Genomic DNA, 18,343 nt, shown 5'->3' with positions numbered 1-18,343 from the left:
CCATCATCCTATCAGTCATCTCTCCTTACTCTGTTTATGTGGTTATTGAAATATTATGTACTGTAATGTAAGAGGCTACCTATAGCAAGTGGCTAACCATGTCCCTTTAGTGGCTCCGTAGAACACGTTATTTGTTTTACCTCGCCTTTCTGAATACGGATTCAGCCACACCTCTAACCCAGTTTGTGGTCCGCACAGAGCTCTTATTTGACATCTTCCCAAGTTACTGTAACCGTTATATGCTACGCAAGTCTTTTTTTATGCCATGCAAGTCTACAGTGTGTGCGTGAGACTGTGTTCTTCTGTTGTCTTTGACAGATTTTAGGTGCGTTATTGGCAGCGCTACCCTCTACTTACATGAACATGATCAGCACGGAAAACATGGGGAAATTTAAGATAATAATCGCACAACCTATTCGATATTCTATAATTAAATCAACTAATCGATTATTTGAAAATTGTGACCCATCCCTACTGTGTACTAATATCCTGAAAGTTACAAAGATAATGTGTCGTTGTGCTGATGAACACATGAAAAAGTGTGTTAATGTGTATAATCTATTTATTCTTTCCTTTACCTGAATGTAGCTTTTCTGCATTTCTGCTCTCATTTGCTTCTAAATTTTCCACTACACAGTGCCAGAATTGACCAAGCCTCCGTCTGCACAGTCTCCTGCCACCCCCAACTCAGCTTCCCCCAGCCCTGGCCCCGTCCCCTCTTCAACCCCATCCGCTGCCACCCCGGCTGCTGGCGCCCTCCCTCAGGGTGGGAACAATGCTAAGCGGCCGGCGGTGGCCAACGGACAGCCCTCCCCCGGCACACAGAATTCTCAGCGGTACATGCCCCGTGAAGTGCCCCCTCGATTCCGTTGCCAGCAGGACCATAAAGTGCTACTGAAGAGGGGCCAGCCACCACTGTCCTCCATGCTGCTGGGGGGAGGCAACAGCGGGGGAGACAGCCCCAATGAAACAGTGGCTTCTGCCTCAGGTAAGAATCATCAAGTGGAAAAAAAAAAAAGTGGAAAATTTTCTAAAACTAAGTTTTTATTTATTTAGAGAAATATGTGAAAAAGGTCACAAATAGTATGTTCTTTACATACGCTTTAAGTTTGATTTCAGTTGGACTAAAACCGTAAAATGTAATATAAGCTTTTAATTGAAATTGTACATAAGTCTAACAAATCTAGATAAAAATGTAGCTCGGCTCCAAACACAACACAAGGTATTGTACCAGTGTGTATCAAATTTTAGAATACTTATTGTGTCCTGTATACTTGCAGTATATTTATGTGCTGTAGTGTCATTACATATTTTTTAGGGAGGTTACAGCTTATAGCAAAAACGAAAGCGTAAAAATGCATTTCTTCTGAGAAACACTCTAAAGATATTTTGATAAATCTTTGTGTTTTTCAATACAATGAATGTCCAAGTCCCAAGTCTTGCGAGTCCAGGATTGTTTTGAAACTCAATGACATAATTGTATGGACAAAAGCAGTTCTTCTAAATATCTTTTTGTGTTTCACAGAAGTCATGCAGGTTTGCAATGGCATCGGTAAGTAAATGATGACAAATGTTGGTATGAACATTTTGAGACTCGTTTGTATCATATTGGATTAGTTTATATACATGTAGGTTGTGTGTCATAAGGAAAGATACTTTGAGGTTCATGAAAAGTTTGGTATTTTGTTTCCAGATTCAAGCCAGGGCCCTGTGGGTCCAGCTGCTCCCTCACTGCCCCATACGTCGTCATCCTCATCAATCGCTGCTGCTTCTTCAAATTATGCAAATTCCATGTGGGGGACCAGCTCTGGCAGCCAACCCCTCTCTCAGGGCAGGGAAAAGGTGATAGTGGACCGGTCAGACCTGGAGGAATGGCCCAGCATTGCTGCTGGGGATGGGTCAAAGGCAGGGGATACAGCAGGTACCGGAGGTGCGGACAGTACCGGAATTCTGAACTGCAGCGCCTCATGGGGTGAGAGGCATCTCCAGCAGCAAGCTAAAGTTGTGGGAGGAGGAAACGGGAGGAAAGGAGTGAATTCCGGCAGCCCCTCCCCACCCACATCCTCTGGTTCACCCAATGAATGTATGCAGTCTGGTAGTGTTTGGGCTTCATCCTCCCATGAACTCATAGGGGGGAATGCAGTAGCAGCAGGCTCATTGCCCCCCATATCCAAAGCTGCCCCTCTCCCAGGGAGCTCCGATAGCTCCCTTGGTGTCAGCTGTGGGATTCCAGGTGCCAATTTTACCCCTAATGCCAATCCCTCTGCTTGGCCAGCCCTGGTACAGGAAGGGGCTGGGACAATTGCAACAGAGGGTGGCTCCTCTTCCCTCCAAAGCTCATCTTTGTCTGCCAGCAACCCTCTTTCTGTGAATCAAGCCTCTCATCAGCACCAATTTCACCAAATGCAATCCAGAGACAGAGAGCCATCCTGTGGAAAGTGGGGTGGTGCAGCACTGGAACCAGGAGCAGGACCAAAAAACACAGGGGTGGCAGAGGGGGCTGATATGGACTCTGGAAGCACAGGTGGAGGGGACGGCTCCGCTTCCTCTTCCTCCTCCACCAGCTCATCATTGTGGAGAGCTCAGCCTTTCCCTGCAAACTCCAAAACGGGTGCCTCAAAGACTGAATCTTGGGAGGATGGAGCAGGAGGGAGCTCCGTGTCTGCTGAAGGTGGGAAAGCGTGGGGTTTTGCCAGTCAGGATGATCGAGGAGATTTGACGGGGGCAAGTGCGTGGGGAACAGGAAGTGGGGGTCAGACCCCCGGGGTATCTCAGGGAGCGTGGGGTGGGGAGTGGGGGACGTCCAGTGGTGGTGGTGTTGGGGCTGTCAGCAATCCAGGTGGGAAAGACGGTTCGAGCAGTAACAGCAGCAGCAGCGGCGGCAGTGTCGGTAACCCTACGACTTCCTCCTCCACACCTTCAACTATGACAAGAGCTTGGGACAATCAGAAAGGAGTTGGGGATGTAGGAGCAGGAGACTCTAGTGAGTGGGGAGGCCAGGGTAGCAGAGGTGGGGGAGGTACCTCATCCTCCAGTGGCGGAGGAAACTCCAGAAGTGGCAATCAGCACCATGGCCACCATCGCTCTTATCAACCTCCCAACCCTGAAGTGGCCTTACAGAATCTGCTTAGCCGGTCTGACCTGGACCCCAAAGTGCTGTCCAACTCTGGTTGGGGTAAGACGCAAATCTGTCAGAAAGTGGCATGGGATTTGGAGGGAGGAGGTGGCGGAGCAGCAGCACCAGGTGGATCAAACTCCTCATCTACAAAGAGTGCACCTGCCCATGCTCAACCATACTCTGGATCGTCTGGCACCACAACTGCTGATCCATCCTCCTCCTCTCTGCTCCAAGGTGCAGCTCTGAATGCCAACTTAAACTCAAACTCCATCCTCGGGCCACCCGCTGTTTCACCTGGTGAAGGTTGGGATAATAGTAGTAGTAACAGCAGTTCTTCATTGCATGCCCGAGGCCCTCCACCCTCGGGTGTCAATATCCCAAACCCTAGCATCTCACAATCTGTAGGTGGTGTAGGTAGTTCAGCTGGTGGACAAGGCAAGCCATCCGGGGGTTGGGGAGAGGGACCCCAAGGTCAAGGGAAAGGTTGGGACAGCGAGGGACATGAGTGGCGAGAAAGTAGAGCGGGGAGCTCATCAGGCAGGTGGGGAGATTTCCAAACACAGGGTACTCCATCAACTGGAGGTAGTGGCTGGGGAGACAGTCAGGAGGAGAAAGGAACAGGTGGTTGGAAAGAAATGGGACGGGGGGATGCGGGAAATTGGGGAACGAGAGGTAGCAGCAACTGGGGAGAGAATGATCCCAAATCATGCAGTGGTGGTTGGGGGGATGGGAAGAGTGGTGGAGGTACTAGTGGGGACTCAGAAGTGGGTACATGGGGTAATTGGGATGAGGGAGCTCCTAGAGGGGCACGGGGAACTGGAGGTACAGGAGCGGGTGGAGATACGGGTGGCAAATCTCACCAAGGCTGGGGTGGGAAGATGCACCCGTCACAGATGCCAAACAGCCAATCGGCCTCACAGAAAGGCCCGGCACAACAGCAGCAACAACAATCACAGCCTCAGCAGTGTCAGTCGGTGGACACAGGGGCCATGCAAGGGGGCTGGGGAAGACCAGCAGGTCCTTCAGCCCAGAGCCAAAGTTCAGGGTGGACTTCAGGGCCCATACCCCAACTTTCCAGTGGCTCTGGAGACACTTCAGAGCCCAGTGGTTGGGAGGAGCCTTCTCCACAGTCCATCAGCAGGAAAATGGAGATTGATGATGGAACATCTGCTTGGGGTGACCCCAGCAACTACAGCAACAAAAGTGTCAACTTGTGGGTTAAGGACAACGCCCCATCTGGCCAGGCACAATCAGTGTCCCCTCAGCAAGGACCCCCAAAGATACAGCAGCAGCCACCTGGAAGAATGCCAACAGGCCTTGGGAATAGGGACTTGAACCTTGCACATTCAACAAACAAGGGAATAGGTAAGAACCTATGCTTTCCTTTGAAGTGTCTATTTTAATGGGAATTCACTGCTGCTTTTTAACCCTTTGAAACATGAAAGAGACACCATTTTTAATTAACTCATGGTTATTTTTTAGCATGAAATCATTGTCAGCACAACAGAAGCCCAAACTTGAAAAGTCATTTGGTTTGATATTTAAAGAATAAAGGGTATAACTAGGGATGCACGATATTGGATTTTTGCAGATATTTTTCAACTCATTTTGGCTGATACCAATATATTTCCTTTTGTTTGGAAACAACACCAATTCTCCTGTGCAGAAATTATAAGCAAAATATTTGTAATTTTGGTTCGTTTTTAACTAGAACTTATTTGTTAGAATGAAATAAACAATAATGAAGGTTTTGACAGTACATTGAAGCTTTGAAAATAACTATACAGGGTTCGTATGGTCATGAAAAACCTGGAAAAGTCATGGAATTTTAAAACCGCAATTTCCAGGCCTGGAAAAGTTTTGTAAAAATAAATAAACCCAGAAAGTTTTGGAAAAGTCATGGAAATCTATTTCACAAATCTCTGTATAATAGAATTGTTTAATTGGGTCCTGAATTTCGGTGCGGGATTGCGCATAGGTAGCTTGACAATGTCAGACTTCATACTTCCGCTCAATTTCAGTTCGCTTCTGTACTCAGTCTGATATAGCAAACCAGCTCCCAGATTATCTCCGGCTCCGCACCAGCCGTCCAACCAATGAACAGAGGGCGGGCTGAGAGCCGTGACGTAGACGCTAAGTGCCGAATTTAAGATTGTAGTTTAGGTTAGGTAAATCTAAAACGACAGCGGACATGGAGACACGGGATGCTAGTCAAGTCAAGTTGAGCTTTATTGTCATTCCGCTACATGTGGGGACATACAGTGGAACGAGATGTCGTGCCTCACAGGGCCACGGTGCTACATAAATACAGACATACAACAATGAAGTGAAACACTATAAACCTATACACAAACTAACTTACTGACAGATTTTGACTATATAAATAATATATATAAATGCTAACCTAAACATAAACTAAAAAATACAAACTAAAACTATGCAAATGCTTCACATAATACTGTACATGTGCAAAGAGAAACATTGTAAGTCAAGCAGCTGGCTGGGGAACAGTGCAAGATGATTTGTAGTGCATGAGCATGTAAATACGGTATATTATCGAGTCTTTTGTGGCATTATGTGTACACAGCAGTGTGTGAAAAGTGTCTAATTCGCTCTGTTGTGGAGAATATTCCCGGCATTTGCCAGGTCCGTGTCTCCTTTCTTTTCCAGTCCTTGAATATTGTCATGTCATGCTGTAATCTTGCAATTAAGTTGCAGCATTTCCGACAGACTCGAAATGAACGAAGAGCTGTGTTTAACAGAACTAATCCTAACTTTGACAGTTGGCTGCAAATATTTTCTTGTTTGTCTTTACTGTCAAATATTATCTTAGATGCACAAATTTTACTGTGGATGCGTAGATTTACTTCACATAATCTGCAAAAGTTGTTCACAGCCATCTTCACTCCGGTATTTCGCTCGACGGTTTTGTTTTCGCCGCATACCTGTGTTTGCAGTGGAAGTTCGAGGCGGCTGAGCCGGCGCATAACATGCGTCATAACCAAACGTTATGTGATTGGCTTACGGGTACACCAATGATCTTAAGCTCCAGAGGCAGTTTCCTTTGCGCTCAGTCACTTCCAAAGAGCACACGTATAAAGCTGTTTTTTTACAGTCTATGGTATTAAGCTGACTTGCGAGTACCAAATTGAGTTTGCTACCAAACAAGCTTAGTAGAACCCTGCACGGGCCTCAAACATATGCCCGAGTCCAGCCCTTGTGTGGCATTATCAAAATTACCGGCCCAAGTCCGACTGGAGCCTGTGTTTTTTCTCTTTCCAGGGGTAGACAATAAGGGAAATTTGCCACTGGCCCTCTGGGTTTCATACACGTTAACTTTTCTCTAACTTACTTGTCTGCATATGTGGGCATTGATCTGCAGAGCTCACAGTAAACCTCTTTTTTTTTTCTTGATCCTAGCCCAGCTAGGGGTGGGCAATATGGGAAAAATATCATATCACGTTTTTTTTTTAGAAATATCACGATTCACGATTTTATCACGATTCTTTGTCATGTTGGTTTTACAAGTTGTCTGAGCATTACAGCCAAACTAGAAAGACAAAGCCTTTCAAGGTAACAAAAAACAAAAAAAAGACATGGCAGATATTTAGGCCAAAGTGGGCGAAGATAAAAATCTTTGTCATCATTCTATCTTTCTTATTAAAAAATAAGAACAAAGATACACATTACAAATACACATAATATACAAATAAAACAAACAGTGCTTTATTTTCAGGTACAATGGGTGTATTTAGCAGAGCATTCAATGAAATTGAATGAACAAATATAAAAATAAAACACTAGATAGACTGATTCCTAAAGCAACTGTATTAAAGATTTTCAGTCAAGAATAGTGAGTGATTTTTCTCTTTGTGTTTTGTTAACGTTAAATGAATAGTTCCCCCGAAAATAAATATTCTGTCATCTGTCAATTCTGTCATAATGTTTTATTTTTATACCATCATTTCCTCAAAAGTTGTTTTAAACCTGAATGAGTTTCTTTCTTCTGCTGAACATAAATGCTATTTTGAAGAAGGTGGAAAACCAAACAGTTGCTGGTCCTCAGTGACTTCCATATGATTTTTCTTTCCTACTATCAAAGTCAATGTAGACCAGCAACTGTTTGGTTACCCTCATTCTTCAAAATATCTTATTTTGGGTTCAGCACAAGAAATTAATAGTGGTTTGGGACAACATGTGAGTGAGTAAATAATGACAGATTTCAATTTTAGGGTGAACTATCCCTTTAATGACAGTCGACAGCATGTTTAGTGTCCTGTCCCTTTAAGAGCTGCACGCATCTAATATACAGGCACGCATCCGTTTCTCTCTTAACTATTTACTTTCATTTTAGAGATAACCAACTGAGTCTGTATGTAAACCTTGTGTGTTTTGACAGTATTAGCGCAAAAAAGACAGGCTTTTTAGTGTGCGTGCTTCAGGTGTGTGCGCTCAGAAAAAGGGCACCTCAGACCAGCGCGTGAATGAAACATTTAACCAGCAAGGCTTGTGTGCAAATAATGTACTTTTGCGATCGCGAATAAGTGCAGTGTCCTGTCAGAGTAACTCTACTGCTGTATGTCGTGTTGTACAGTACATAGAGACGGAGACCAGAACTGTATTTGACATAATGTGTGCTGTAGCACGATACTACGATATTTCTTCAAAAGCAGATCGTGGAGACATTTTTATCGTCCACGATCAAAAATCGTCATATCGCACACCCCTAAGCCCAGCCAATTCCAGCGGTCTCGCCACTGGGGCTGAAACTTTCTGCCTTTTCTTTTCGTATTCCCTTTCCCTTTCCCTCAATTCCTCTGGTGATTTTCTCTTCCTTGCCTTCTCTTTTTTACCCGGCGTTTGGCCGGGTGATGGGGTTTTCAGAAACATGTAGCCTAGCTTAATAGTAGCTGTAGGTAGGTGCTGAGCAGCAGTGTGCAGTTTGCGCGCGTAACCGCGGGAGCGAGCAAGGCGGTGCAGACGGAGCACATAAACCCGCTGCATCTGTAAGGCCGTCGGGATCACGTAACGTGTTAGCGGTGGTTACTGAGACGATTTAACAGAAATCAAAACACAGAACCACAGGTAATTAATGTGAAATTAGACTTTTTTTTTTTTAATCGAGGCATTATTTTTACTGGCCCCACCGGGCTAGTGGTTGGAGCGATCTGGTGGCCCTGACGGTTTTAGAAGTACGTCCGGGCCACCGGGCCAATTATATTGTCGACCCCAGCTTTCTCTCTTCCCCATTACACAGCTGCTGTTGTAGCCATTAAAATAGTTCAGTTTCATTTTAATGGCAAAGTGGTTATTTCCGTTTCTTTAAGTTAATTTAAAAAAAAAAATGTATGGAACAATTTTTTGTTAAATTCAAGTTTTTGTTTTTAAAGTAGCCTAACGACTTAGTGACCAGTGGCAGACAGTGAGTTAGCCAATGTTTGATCAATTTAGCCTTCTCAAACCACTTGACTAAAATAAAACCTATATATATAAAATACTTAAAGCATATCACAATGTTAGTTTAAACGTTTAACCTAGACAAATGTGTGCTATTAGGCACGTATCGTTTGTGCGGAGAGTGGAAGCTTTGCAGGACATGGAGTCGCCAGCGCGATCACTTGCATTTTTTTCTTATAACTGTGGAAACAACCGTCATTTTTGCTCATAAAGGTAAGAGTAATACATCATTTGGGACTGTTAAGGGGACTGTTTTATTTGTATGCACTCCCAATATCAACATACGTTTTGTTTTTTTTCAAAAACAAACAGGATGCGCTTTCTGCCGTCTCAGACTTGAGCAGAAGCACTTCACAAAAATGAACCGAAACTCAGCAAATATTCTATTCCTCCTGGCCCTGACACATTCATCATGGTAATTACTTGCTGGGGTTTTGTGGCAAGCTTAATTGCGTGCACTTTAACGTGAAATGCTTCCATCACTTGCTGCTGCTGCTGCTGGCAGGACACTAAACACAGTCGAGCCGCTCTTGACAGTCGCGGTAGCACGGTCTCGTGTTTCCACCAGCGCGACAAATCCTTTTCATCACTGTAATAATTGATGGATATCTTAAATAAAAAAATAGGGTCGGGAGCCTAAAACAAGCCCAATGCCCGGCTGCATCTGATCTATGACATGAAAATTGTCCCTAAGTCGGGGCCTGTCGGGGTCAGGCTGAAATGCAAGGCTCTAAAGCGCAGCTTGTTGCGTTTAAGCGGCAAAATACTTTTCTTAAGGGATTTAACGCTTTAACAGTTGCGAAAGAGAAAAGTTTCCAAAACGAAATTCAGGTCCTGCGTTTAACAGTTAAATGATAATATTCAGTGATGTGATATGTTCTCAGTGTGGAGTAACATCTGGCACAGTTGCAGTTTGTACTTATGACTAAAACAGAGAAAGCAAACATTAGAAAAGTAAAGGAAATTTATTGGTAAAAATGTGTACAAACCCTGCTATAAATAAACTATATATATATATATATCAATTGCTGCACTTTTTTCCCCAGAAAAATGCAGTGTTAACCCTAACATTTTATTTAAAGATTTAACATTTGTAGATGGTCTAAAGCAAAAATAGTAAAAATTCTGAAAATCTTTTAGAGCTTCTGATTTGTTTAAAATATAAAGCATTACACATTAATGAATAAATCAGTATATATAAAATCATTTAATTTACAAGTGTCATGTTTGTGATTCTTATTTTTCATGTGAGCTATAGCTTCTGACCTTTAAATCAAAACATACTCATTATTTTATGACCTCAATTACTGCTTATTTAATCAGCAACACTGTCTAAATGTTTTGTGTAGGCTATTATACTTTTAATTTAATTAGCAGTAGGCCAACAGCGCCTCCTACAGATTAAAACTCCTTACCGGTCAGGCATTAGGACCTGGGGGAGGCTGTAACTGCTGCCACTGCAAGTACATGCTTTCAGAGATTAAATGCAGCGATCTAAAAGAGTGAATCTAATCATCATTTATACAAAACTTTGCTTCAAGTATGAGTCACACTGCTGACGTGATCTAATCACTAGCAGCACACCCTGAGCTCATGTAAGTTAACCCATTCCTCTTATCGGCGAGACATATCTGCATAATTTTTCATATCAGGCTGATGCCGATATTTACATTTTAAACCATTATCGGTCGAGTCCGATATCTGTCCGATAATATCGTGCATCCCTAGGTATAACATTAGATATTTTTGACTTTTGCTGTTCGCTTTGCTTTCATGTTGCATACCATAGAACCATATTGATTAAAGCATTTCCTTTGTTTATCTCTTAGCTTCTTCTGGATGGGGAGGTAATGGCTCTCCTTCCAGTCCATGTGTGGACAATGGTACTGCAGCCTGGGGTAAACCTATTGAAACACCCACTAGTTGGGGCGACCCTGATGACAATGGCAAGACACCAGGTTGGGGGGATCCCTCTCCCAATCCAGTGAAGTCTGGTGAGCCTGCATAATTTCTGTGCTACCAGTAATGGAAATGTGCTTGGAGTTTCTGAATCTATTCATACTTCTGAGCGTTTTAAAGGATTTTATTTTTATTTTTACAGGTTCAAAGTCTATGCAAGAAGGTTGGGGTGAAGGAGAGGGATCAGTCAGTGCTTCACGTCACTCCAGCTGGGAGGAGGAGGATGAGAGTGGTGGTGTATGGAATAGCGCTGGTTCTCAAGGCAGCAGCTCCTCCTACAACTCTGGAGGCTGGGGAGCCAAGAAGGGCAACAAAGTATGTCAGTGGTCAGGCTAGGGTCAATATTCAGGCAAACCTGAAACACAAGTTACTCCTGATTACTAGTTACTGACCTTTCTTTCTAATTTTCTTCAGGGTCCCTCGAAGGGTGCAGGAGACTCTTGGATGAACCCAATGACAAGACAGTTTTCAAATATGGGGATTCTGGTAAGAAATTATGAAAGAATTGTCTTGGATACGAAATTTAGCCTTATTTTAATGTAATCACAGCAATCAGTTGTAATTCCATCAAGTAGCTTTAAAAACCATTTACTTTTTCCTAGTTATAGGCGAATAACATATTGCCCACTAATATATCATGCATCATGAAGTTTGGTCTATAAGGTTTACCAATGTAGTGATTTGTTAATAGGGAGAGGACTCCAGTGGTCGTTCTTTGGATCTGGCCCCTGGTCCTCCGCAGGACAAAAAGATTGAAGGAGAGAAGCGTGGCATGGGCTTAAATGAGTACAATGGTGAGATGCGTAAAGGAGGACGTGGAGGGGGAGCAGGAGTAGTCTTCCGTTCACCTGGTTCCAAAGAGGTGGGGGCATGTGAACCTGGACCTTATTATGACAAGGTATTTGCATCTCCTTATGTGTCTGAAAATGGTAATCTGAACCTCTGCTGTCACTGACATTTACTGTGTTTTTTCTAATCTTCTAACCTTTTTTCTTCAGGCTAGTAGTCAGTTGTTTAGTAGCGGAGGTGGGATGGCACAGACAAGGCATCAACCAGGGGTGCCTCCCATCAACCCATCAGTACGAGCGCAAGTGCCTCATCAGTTCCTGTCACCGCAGGTACTTGATAATACTATCAGGGTTTCCGCGGAGTCATAAAACGTCTTAAATTTAATAAGAATTTTAGGCCATAACAACGTCCGGATTTTCCATACAAGGTCATAAATTACATTTAGCCACGTCTTAAATTGATATGTTTGTTCATTCATTGGTTCTACCATCGCCTTTTCTCCCCGAAAATGCACAGGCGGCGGCATTCATTCGTTTCACCTGTTGTAGTTCTGTCTGAGCGTTCCAGAACTACGAGGTCCATGTGGCAGTGCAGCAAACAGACTTGTCATAAGGACTTTCACAGAAACCCGCGCGAACTCCCAACTGCCAATGTTCTAATGTAGCCTAGGCTTACAGTCTATGTTCGCACAGTGTTGTCAACTTAGCGACCAAAAAAGCGACTAGCGACAAATCTCGCGACTTCTTTGACAAACCTTAGCGAGTCTCTGTGATCGTTGGTACTGCCGCAACGGCGCGAGGTCAGCGCGCACGCACATCTTTCTCTGTATCTGCTCTGTTCAGTGAGCGTCTGAGAGGAGCAGCCCCCGTTCAGTAACAATAGATATTATGTTGTTTCTCTAATTTTACATGCAAATATAGCCGAAATCACAGCACAGGAATGGTCTTGTCTTATCTTGTGTGTATTATTTGATTTCATCAGACGACGGCTCAATTATAAATTATGATTTTTGTGCAGACTAACAATTTAGGAGGGTGAGCTGGTTATGTATTCTTAAATGGCTGCGTTTCAGTCACTATTTCATATTTATCCCGTTGACTGACAACATAAACAGTAAAATATATAAAGGAAAACAGTTGTATTGAGAATTTGGCTGCATTAAAATACACTATGAGCACAGAGAGACAAACAAATGTAAAAGGCAATATAACGCGATGACGTCATGAATGTGCTAATTAGGGCGTGACGTCATCTGGCGACATTGAGCGACTTTTCAAACTGGCTTCAGCTACTTTCCATCGAAAGAAGTTGGCAACACAGTATTGGTTAATATTACTTTAGTAGTTTGCAAGATGTTGACACACAAGTCATTTTAGGAGCCGACATTTTGTTGAGGTTTTAAAAAAAAAAAACAATTGTCTTCAAAGTACTGTGCACTGATTGTGCACAAAAGGATTTCACACTGTCTTAAAGATAAATTCCTGTTAAATACGGAAATGCAGCTAGCTGAAATGGAAGTCAGATGTGATCTTTGTCTAATTTGATCTTTCTGTTGCAGGTGCCAGGCTCTGTGCTGAAGCAGATGCCTTCTCCCAGTGGAGGTGTTGGGGGTGGCATCTTTCCTCCACAGCTTTCCCCACAGCACATTGCCATGCTCAGCAGCATATACCCCCCTCATATTCAGTTCCAGCTGGTGGGTAGCTCTGTTACATGCTCCGGACTTCATCCACTCACAAGACACTCACTACAGTTCTGTTTGTTTTTTCTTTTGACCCTGTGTCTTGTGCTTTCTTGCAGGCCTGTCAGCTGCTACTTCAACAGCAACCACAGCAACAACAACAACAGCAGCAACTGCTGCAGAACCAGCGCAAGTTCCCCCCAAACATACGTCAACAAACAGACCCACAACAGGTATGCATATAAATAGTTTGTGTAGATGTGCCACAGGAGATGATGCTGTAGTTTGAAGTCTAACAACATGGCAAAACAAATAGCAAGATGCTGTTTGTTGTCATCTGTTCTTGTAATGTGAAAATGAAACGAGGATTGGGGTTTAATCCTCTGCAGTTGTGGACATTTTGACAATATGAGTTCCTGCTGAATTGCTGCTGTCATACTTTTTTCCCCAGCTTGCCAGAATCATGGCTGCTCTTCAGCAGCAGAGACAGCAACAGCAGCATGTGGGAGGCCCAGGAGGGAGCTCCAAACTCTCTCCTTCTCACCTTGGTGGTAGTGGTCCAAAGATGCCAATGTCGGACCCCCTCTCACACCCTGGCATGGCAGGATCTGTAGCAGATCTGCATCAAAAAACACAAGGAACATATTCTGGTGAGTCTGTTTTTTATTTTAAAGAGCACCATGAGGGTGTCATGCATGTTGGGAACTTGTAGTTGTGTTTTTGTAACTTGCCGTTTTCTGTCCTGTTGTGTCTTGAAGGGTTTGGGCATGGAGTGAGCCTTTCTGGTCTGGAGTTGGGTCCTATGGTTGGTGGCCCAGCTGGGCTTAAAGACAGTGGGGGGCAACAGTCTCGTTTCAAGTGGATGATGGAAGGGCATTCCCCAGCCCCCTCGCCTCCTGATAGCACTCTCCATAAAAATGGTACGATACCTTTTTTTTTGTGACACCTACAAGTTTAGGTTATGCAAATAAGTGTGAAATGTCTGGTACAAGTTTGACAGTAACTGAATCTTCCTGCTTTGTGTTCTTTTGATATGTAGGTCCCATTGCTGCTCCTCTCAAAATGAGAGGCGGTTCCCCATATTCCCAGTATGAGATGCTGGGAGGTGAGGGTTTGGGTGTGCCTCCACAAGGGCCATCAGATCACTGGCACAGAAGTCCTGGAAACAAGATGGGCGCCAAGACTGGCACATCCAGCTGGCCTCCAGGTAAACAGTGATGCACATCTGAATATTTTTTTTTTATGTTAGTTACTTGTGAATATGTCTTTTATGAATTGAAACATGATTTTCTTTTCAGAGTTTCAACCAGGAGTGCCTTGGAAAGGAATTCAGAGTGTGGACCCTGAATCTGACCCTTACATGACCCCTGGAAGTATGCTGGGCTCACCGATGTCAAGCCTCAACGACACTGAGCACCAGTTGTTAAGAGACAACACAGGTACAGCTCCCTACTCTTACATATAATGGTTTAGAAAGTACATGTTTAATCCAATTAGTTAGTGGTTGTGTCCTTTTTGTTTTATGAATCATATGAATCTCATTGATCAAGGCACATAGAGGATATAAAATAATCGATACCAATGAGGTTTGTTCTTGCGTATCATCAATCACGTTTAAGTTAAGCTAAGAAAGAAATTTGTATTTAAGGACAGTTTATTTATTCTACAGAACTAATTTATTCATTTTTACAAAACTAATTTCAAGCATTTAAACTTAAATATTCAATCAAAATGTTTTCTGAGATCATAAAGAATCTTTGATTGACTCAAGTTTGTTCAACATCTGACTGGTGTTTTATGACATTGATTTCTTGTTTCAAAGGTAGTTCCTCTACCACAAACACACAGAGCACTAGGCTTTGAATTTTAAATATCATTTACATAGTCATGTAAATACTAACAAACAAGTCTTGTATTTTGCATGTGTTGGCTTAGAATCAAATCCCTCCCTCAACACCTTGCTGCCTTCACCTGGTGCCTGGCCCTACAGTGCCTCAGAGAGCCCCCTCAACAATGCACACAACCCAGGTAACAACAAAGCACTCTTCTCACTAGATGGTACTTCTTATTTTATTTGATTTGGATCACTGAATTCTGTCAATTCTCTTTTATTCCCAGTTTGAATACTCTGAATATGTTGTGATTTATTTCCTGATCTCACAGCTAAGTACACAGACTACAAGCCCAGTTGGCCACTTGAGCCTATAGGGCACAACAAGCCTTGGAAGACCAATCGCAACAGCTCTCATCTGCCACGCCCACCTCCTGGACTGTCCCATCAGAAACAGCCCTCTGTTTCTCCCTGGACGGGAGGAGGCCAACGATTGGGTAGAGGCTGGGGTGGCACTGGAGGCGGCCAAGAAAACAGATTTGGGCCTGGTAATGCAACACTGTCGAAACCATAAAACTAAAACATTATTGAATTATTATTATTTTAACTGCCTCGCTCCTAATCTGTGCAGGTTCTGCGTGGAGTGATGGAGGAGCCTCTAAGGGGAGCTGCTGGCTGGTGTTGAGTAATCTTACCCCTCAGGTATCTATGTTAAGAGTTATGTTGGTTTTTATTAGATTTCAATAAGCTTTTCATTTAGTTCTCTAATTTCATTGCAATGATTTGTATCATTTGTTCTCTGCAGATTGATGGCTCCACTTTGAGGACTATCTGTATGCAGCATGGGCCGCTTTTGACCTTTCACCTCGGTTTGACTCAAGGTAGTGCTCTGATACGCTACAGTACTCGCCAAGAAGCAGCCAAAGCCCAGAGCGCACTTCACATGTAAGTGTCTATGAATCTATATCCTGACCCAGATCAAAGTAATTCTCACATTTTTCATAAAAATTGCGATAGTTACATTGTGAGCTATAACGTCACAATTATGAGAAACAAAGGTGCAATTGCAAAATGTTGAGAACGTCGCAATTACGACAACTATGTTAGAAGTGCAGATGTTAGAAGTAGAAATAGTTATGTTGTGTGATATATTGTCAATTGTGAGAAATAGTCTCAATTGCAAGAAACAAAGGCCCAACTGCAAGAAATAGTTTCATTGTGAGATATTTCATGACAGTTCTGAGAAATAAAGTTGCAAAGACACAAAGGTGCGATTGTGAAAACTTAAGTTATAATGTGAGATTACATATTTAATGGTTTTTTATTTTTTATTTATTTTTTTACTCTGTAGCAGAAACGGCTTCCATACCTTGTAGACATCTTCCTAACTGTATTCTCTGAAAATTCCTCCCAGGTGTGTTTTAGGTAACACCACAATCCTGGCCGAGTTCGTGAGTGAGGAGGAGGTTGCTCGCTATTTTGCACATTCCCAGGCTGGAGCTGGCGGAAGCGGCAGTGGAGGTGGCGGAGCAGGTGGCGTGGCAGTCTCTGGGTCAGCAGGCGTGACGGGGTCATCGGGGGCCGGGGCCGTGGGTTCCATTAGTGCTGGGAGTGGTGAGCGAGAACGGGCTGGAGTGGGAAGTTTGACGGCAGGAGGAAGCAACAACGCTGGCGGAACAGGGCCCTCTGGCTCAACCTGGCAGAGTTTAGAAGGTACAGGCAGCTCTCCTGACCCTGCCTCTGCCCAGGGAGCGGGCCTAAGTATTTTTGCCCAGTGGAGCAGCAACGGTGCTGGCGGAAGCGTGGGCAGCAACACAGGGGGCGTTGATCCTGGCAGGGCGGGGTTGTGGGGCGGCATGACTCCAGGGTACACAAGCAGCAGTCTGTGGGGGTCTCCAGCCATGGAAGATCGGCACCAGATGAGCAGCCCTGCAGCGCTGTTGCCTGGAGACCTGCTGGGAGGAGGTGCAGACTCTATCTGACTGATGCAGACAAATACACATGCAGCAACACAAACACATACATACAACTGATATATAAATATAATAGCTATCCTCCTATATTATCACAAACGCAGGAATATAGGAACATTAATCAGAATACAGGCAATTTGTGTACATGCCTTCTGTCACTTGGAAGGGCACATAATGCATAAATATACATCCAAGTATTTAGTATACATTTGTAACACCTATGTAGACGAGATCTAAAGGTAAGCACTCAAACATCAGATGCCGATAAACACTTAAGTGCTGAGGAGCAGACAGACTGCATTATGAAACCTAGCAAAATGCATTAATACAAAATTATATAGATGACACTGATTCCAAATGTACACACACTGTCATTTTTACCCTTAGCAGTGTTTCGAGCTCCCCATAATCCGATCTTCACAACATGGGAGTGTGGAGGAGCAGTGTGTGGAAGTCAGTCAGTACTGATACACGCGTACACACACACAAACACATCCCATTTCTTCTTACCCTTAAATGAAGACTTCAGCAAGACTTGAACAGGACATGCAAACAGTTGGACTTAAATACTGACTCAACTGGATGAATCCTAAATCCTTGAGGTCATAAAGATCACACTCGCATACTGAGACGCTCTCACTCAGGCATGCACTGTAAAGGAGAAACCAGACAAAAAAGGACAAAAATATGCATCATACAATGTTCGTTGAAAGCTCACATTGTTACGGCTCCATTTTCATGCAGACTTAAATTACTCAAACACTGTTCTGATGTCTGACAAACTGTATCTCGTTGTCTTTTTTTGTTTTAAATGGTGAAATCCAGAATTTCTTTTTTTTTTTTTTTTTTTCAAATGCTGACCTCGTTTTTTTTTTTCTTAATTGAGTATGTTGTCATAATGACGATCACTTGGATGTTACTTAGCTGTACAAGGTGCCCTTTCAGCCAGTGCGTGCATGAGTGAAGTCCCAGGTAATGGAGGCGACGTTCAGAGTGTTTGTGAGGCATCGATGAATGTGTGGCAGCCAGAGATTAACAAGCATGGTGTATTTACAAAGATCAGTGCTGGATTAGGGCGGTGAGTAAATGTATGAGTGACAGCTTATTTCAGGTGTTTGATGTCTATGTGTGCATGATACGTATGCAGGTGTGGCTGTGGCTGTGAGTGTGACAGCAAGTTCAAGAACATTGGCACTAATTAATATTTCTTAAGTTGTGGTTTTAGCAGCCTTTTTTGTTTTATATATTGTCTGAATTGCAATAATTATAATAAAGAAAAAAAGATTTTTTTAGAAGATGCAACCAACTGAAGGCATTCATACTGAAACATGAAACATGCCAAACCTTATTGTACCAAGCTGAGCTGGATGGGTGTTTTAGGAACACTTAAAAGTTACCAGTTGTTTATTTTTGTTGTTGTGTACCATTATAAATTAAGGTGGGCTTTATCACTCGTGTTCAGGTTTTTGTTTCTGATTTTACAAAAGAAATTAATTTAAAAAAAAAAGAACAAGACAATTAATAAAGGTTGGATTTAA

General features: G+C 43.2%; 1 protein-coding gene across 2 annotated transcripts in view; it reads left to right on the top strand.

Moving 5' to 3' along the window:
• LOC306857675 (trinucleotide repeat-containing gene 6B protein-like) overlaps positions 1 to 18,343 on the top strand; it is a 24,732-nt gene extending 6,389 nt beyond the window's left edge. The window contains exons 4-22 of one of the 2 annotated variants that reach the window (XM_079397717.1): positions 638 to 988; positions 1,526 to 1,552; positions 1,694 to 4,483; positions 10,405 to 10,569; positions 10,677 to 10,849; positions 10,949 to 11,020; positions 11,226 to 11,432; positions 11,533 to 11,652; positions 12,882 to 13,016; positions 13,121 to 13,234; positions 13,453 to 13,651; positions 13,760 to 13,921; positions 14,041 to 14,208; positions 14,300 to 14,440; positions 14,937 to 15,029; positions 15,165 to 15,380; positions 15,464 to 15,534; positions 15,638 to 15,777; positions 16,247 to 18,343. In XM_079397717.1, coding sequence (XP_079253843.1) covers positions 638 to 988; positions 1,526 to 1,552; positions 1,694 to 4,483; positions 10,405 to 10,569; positions 10,677 to 10,849; positions 10,949 to 11,020; positions 11,226 to 11,432; positions 11,533 to 11,652; positions 12,882 to 13,016; positions 13,121 to 13,234; positions 13,453 to 13,651; positions 13,760 to 13,921; positions 14,041 to 14,208; positions 14,300 to 14,440; positions 14,937 to 15,029; positions 15,165 to 15,380; positions 15,464 to 15,534; positions 15,638 to 15,777; positions 16,247 to 16,814 — 5,912 coding nt within the window. In that variant the 3' untranslated portion in view covers positions 16,815 to 18,343. The remainder of the gene's footprint in view (positions 1 to 637; positions 989 to 1,525; positions 1,553 to 1,693; positions 4,484 to 10,404; positions 10,570 to 10,676; positions 10,850 to 10,948; positions 11,021 to 11,225; positions 11,433 to 11,532; positions 11,653 to 12,881; positions 13,017 to 13,120; positions 13,235 to 13,452; positions 13,652 to 13,759; positions 13,922 to 14,040; positions 14,209 to 14,299; positions 14,441 to 14,936; positions 15,030 to 15,164; positions 15,381 to 15,463; positions 15,535 to 15,637; positions 15,778 to 16,246) is intronic. The other variant, XM_079397718.1, reaches the window with a different exon arrangement.

Source organism: Barbus barbus (genome assembly GCF_936440315.1).
Source record: "Barbus barbus genome assembly, chromosome: 38".
NCBI lineage: Eukaryota > Metazoa > Chordata > Actinopteri > Cypriniformes > Cyprinidae > Barbus > Barbus barbus.
The sequence above is the reverse complement of the archived record's forward strand: the minus strand, read 5'-3'. Positions and strand labels throughout refer to the sequence as shown.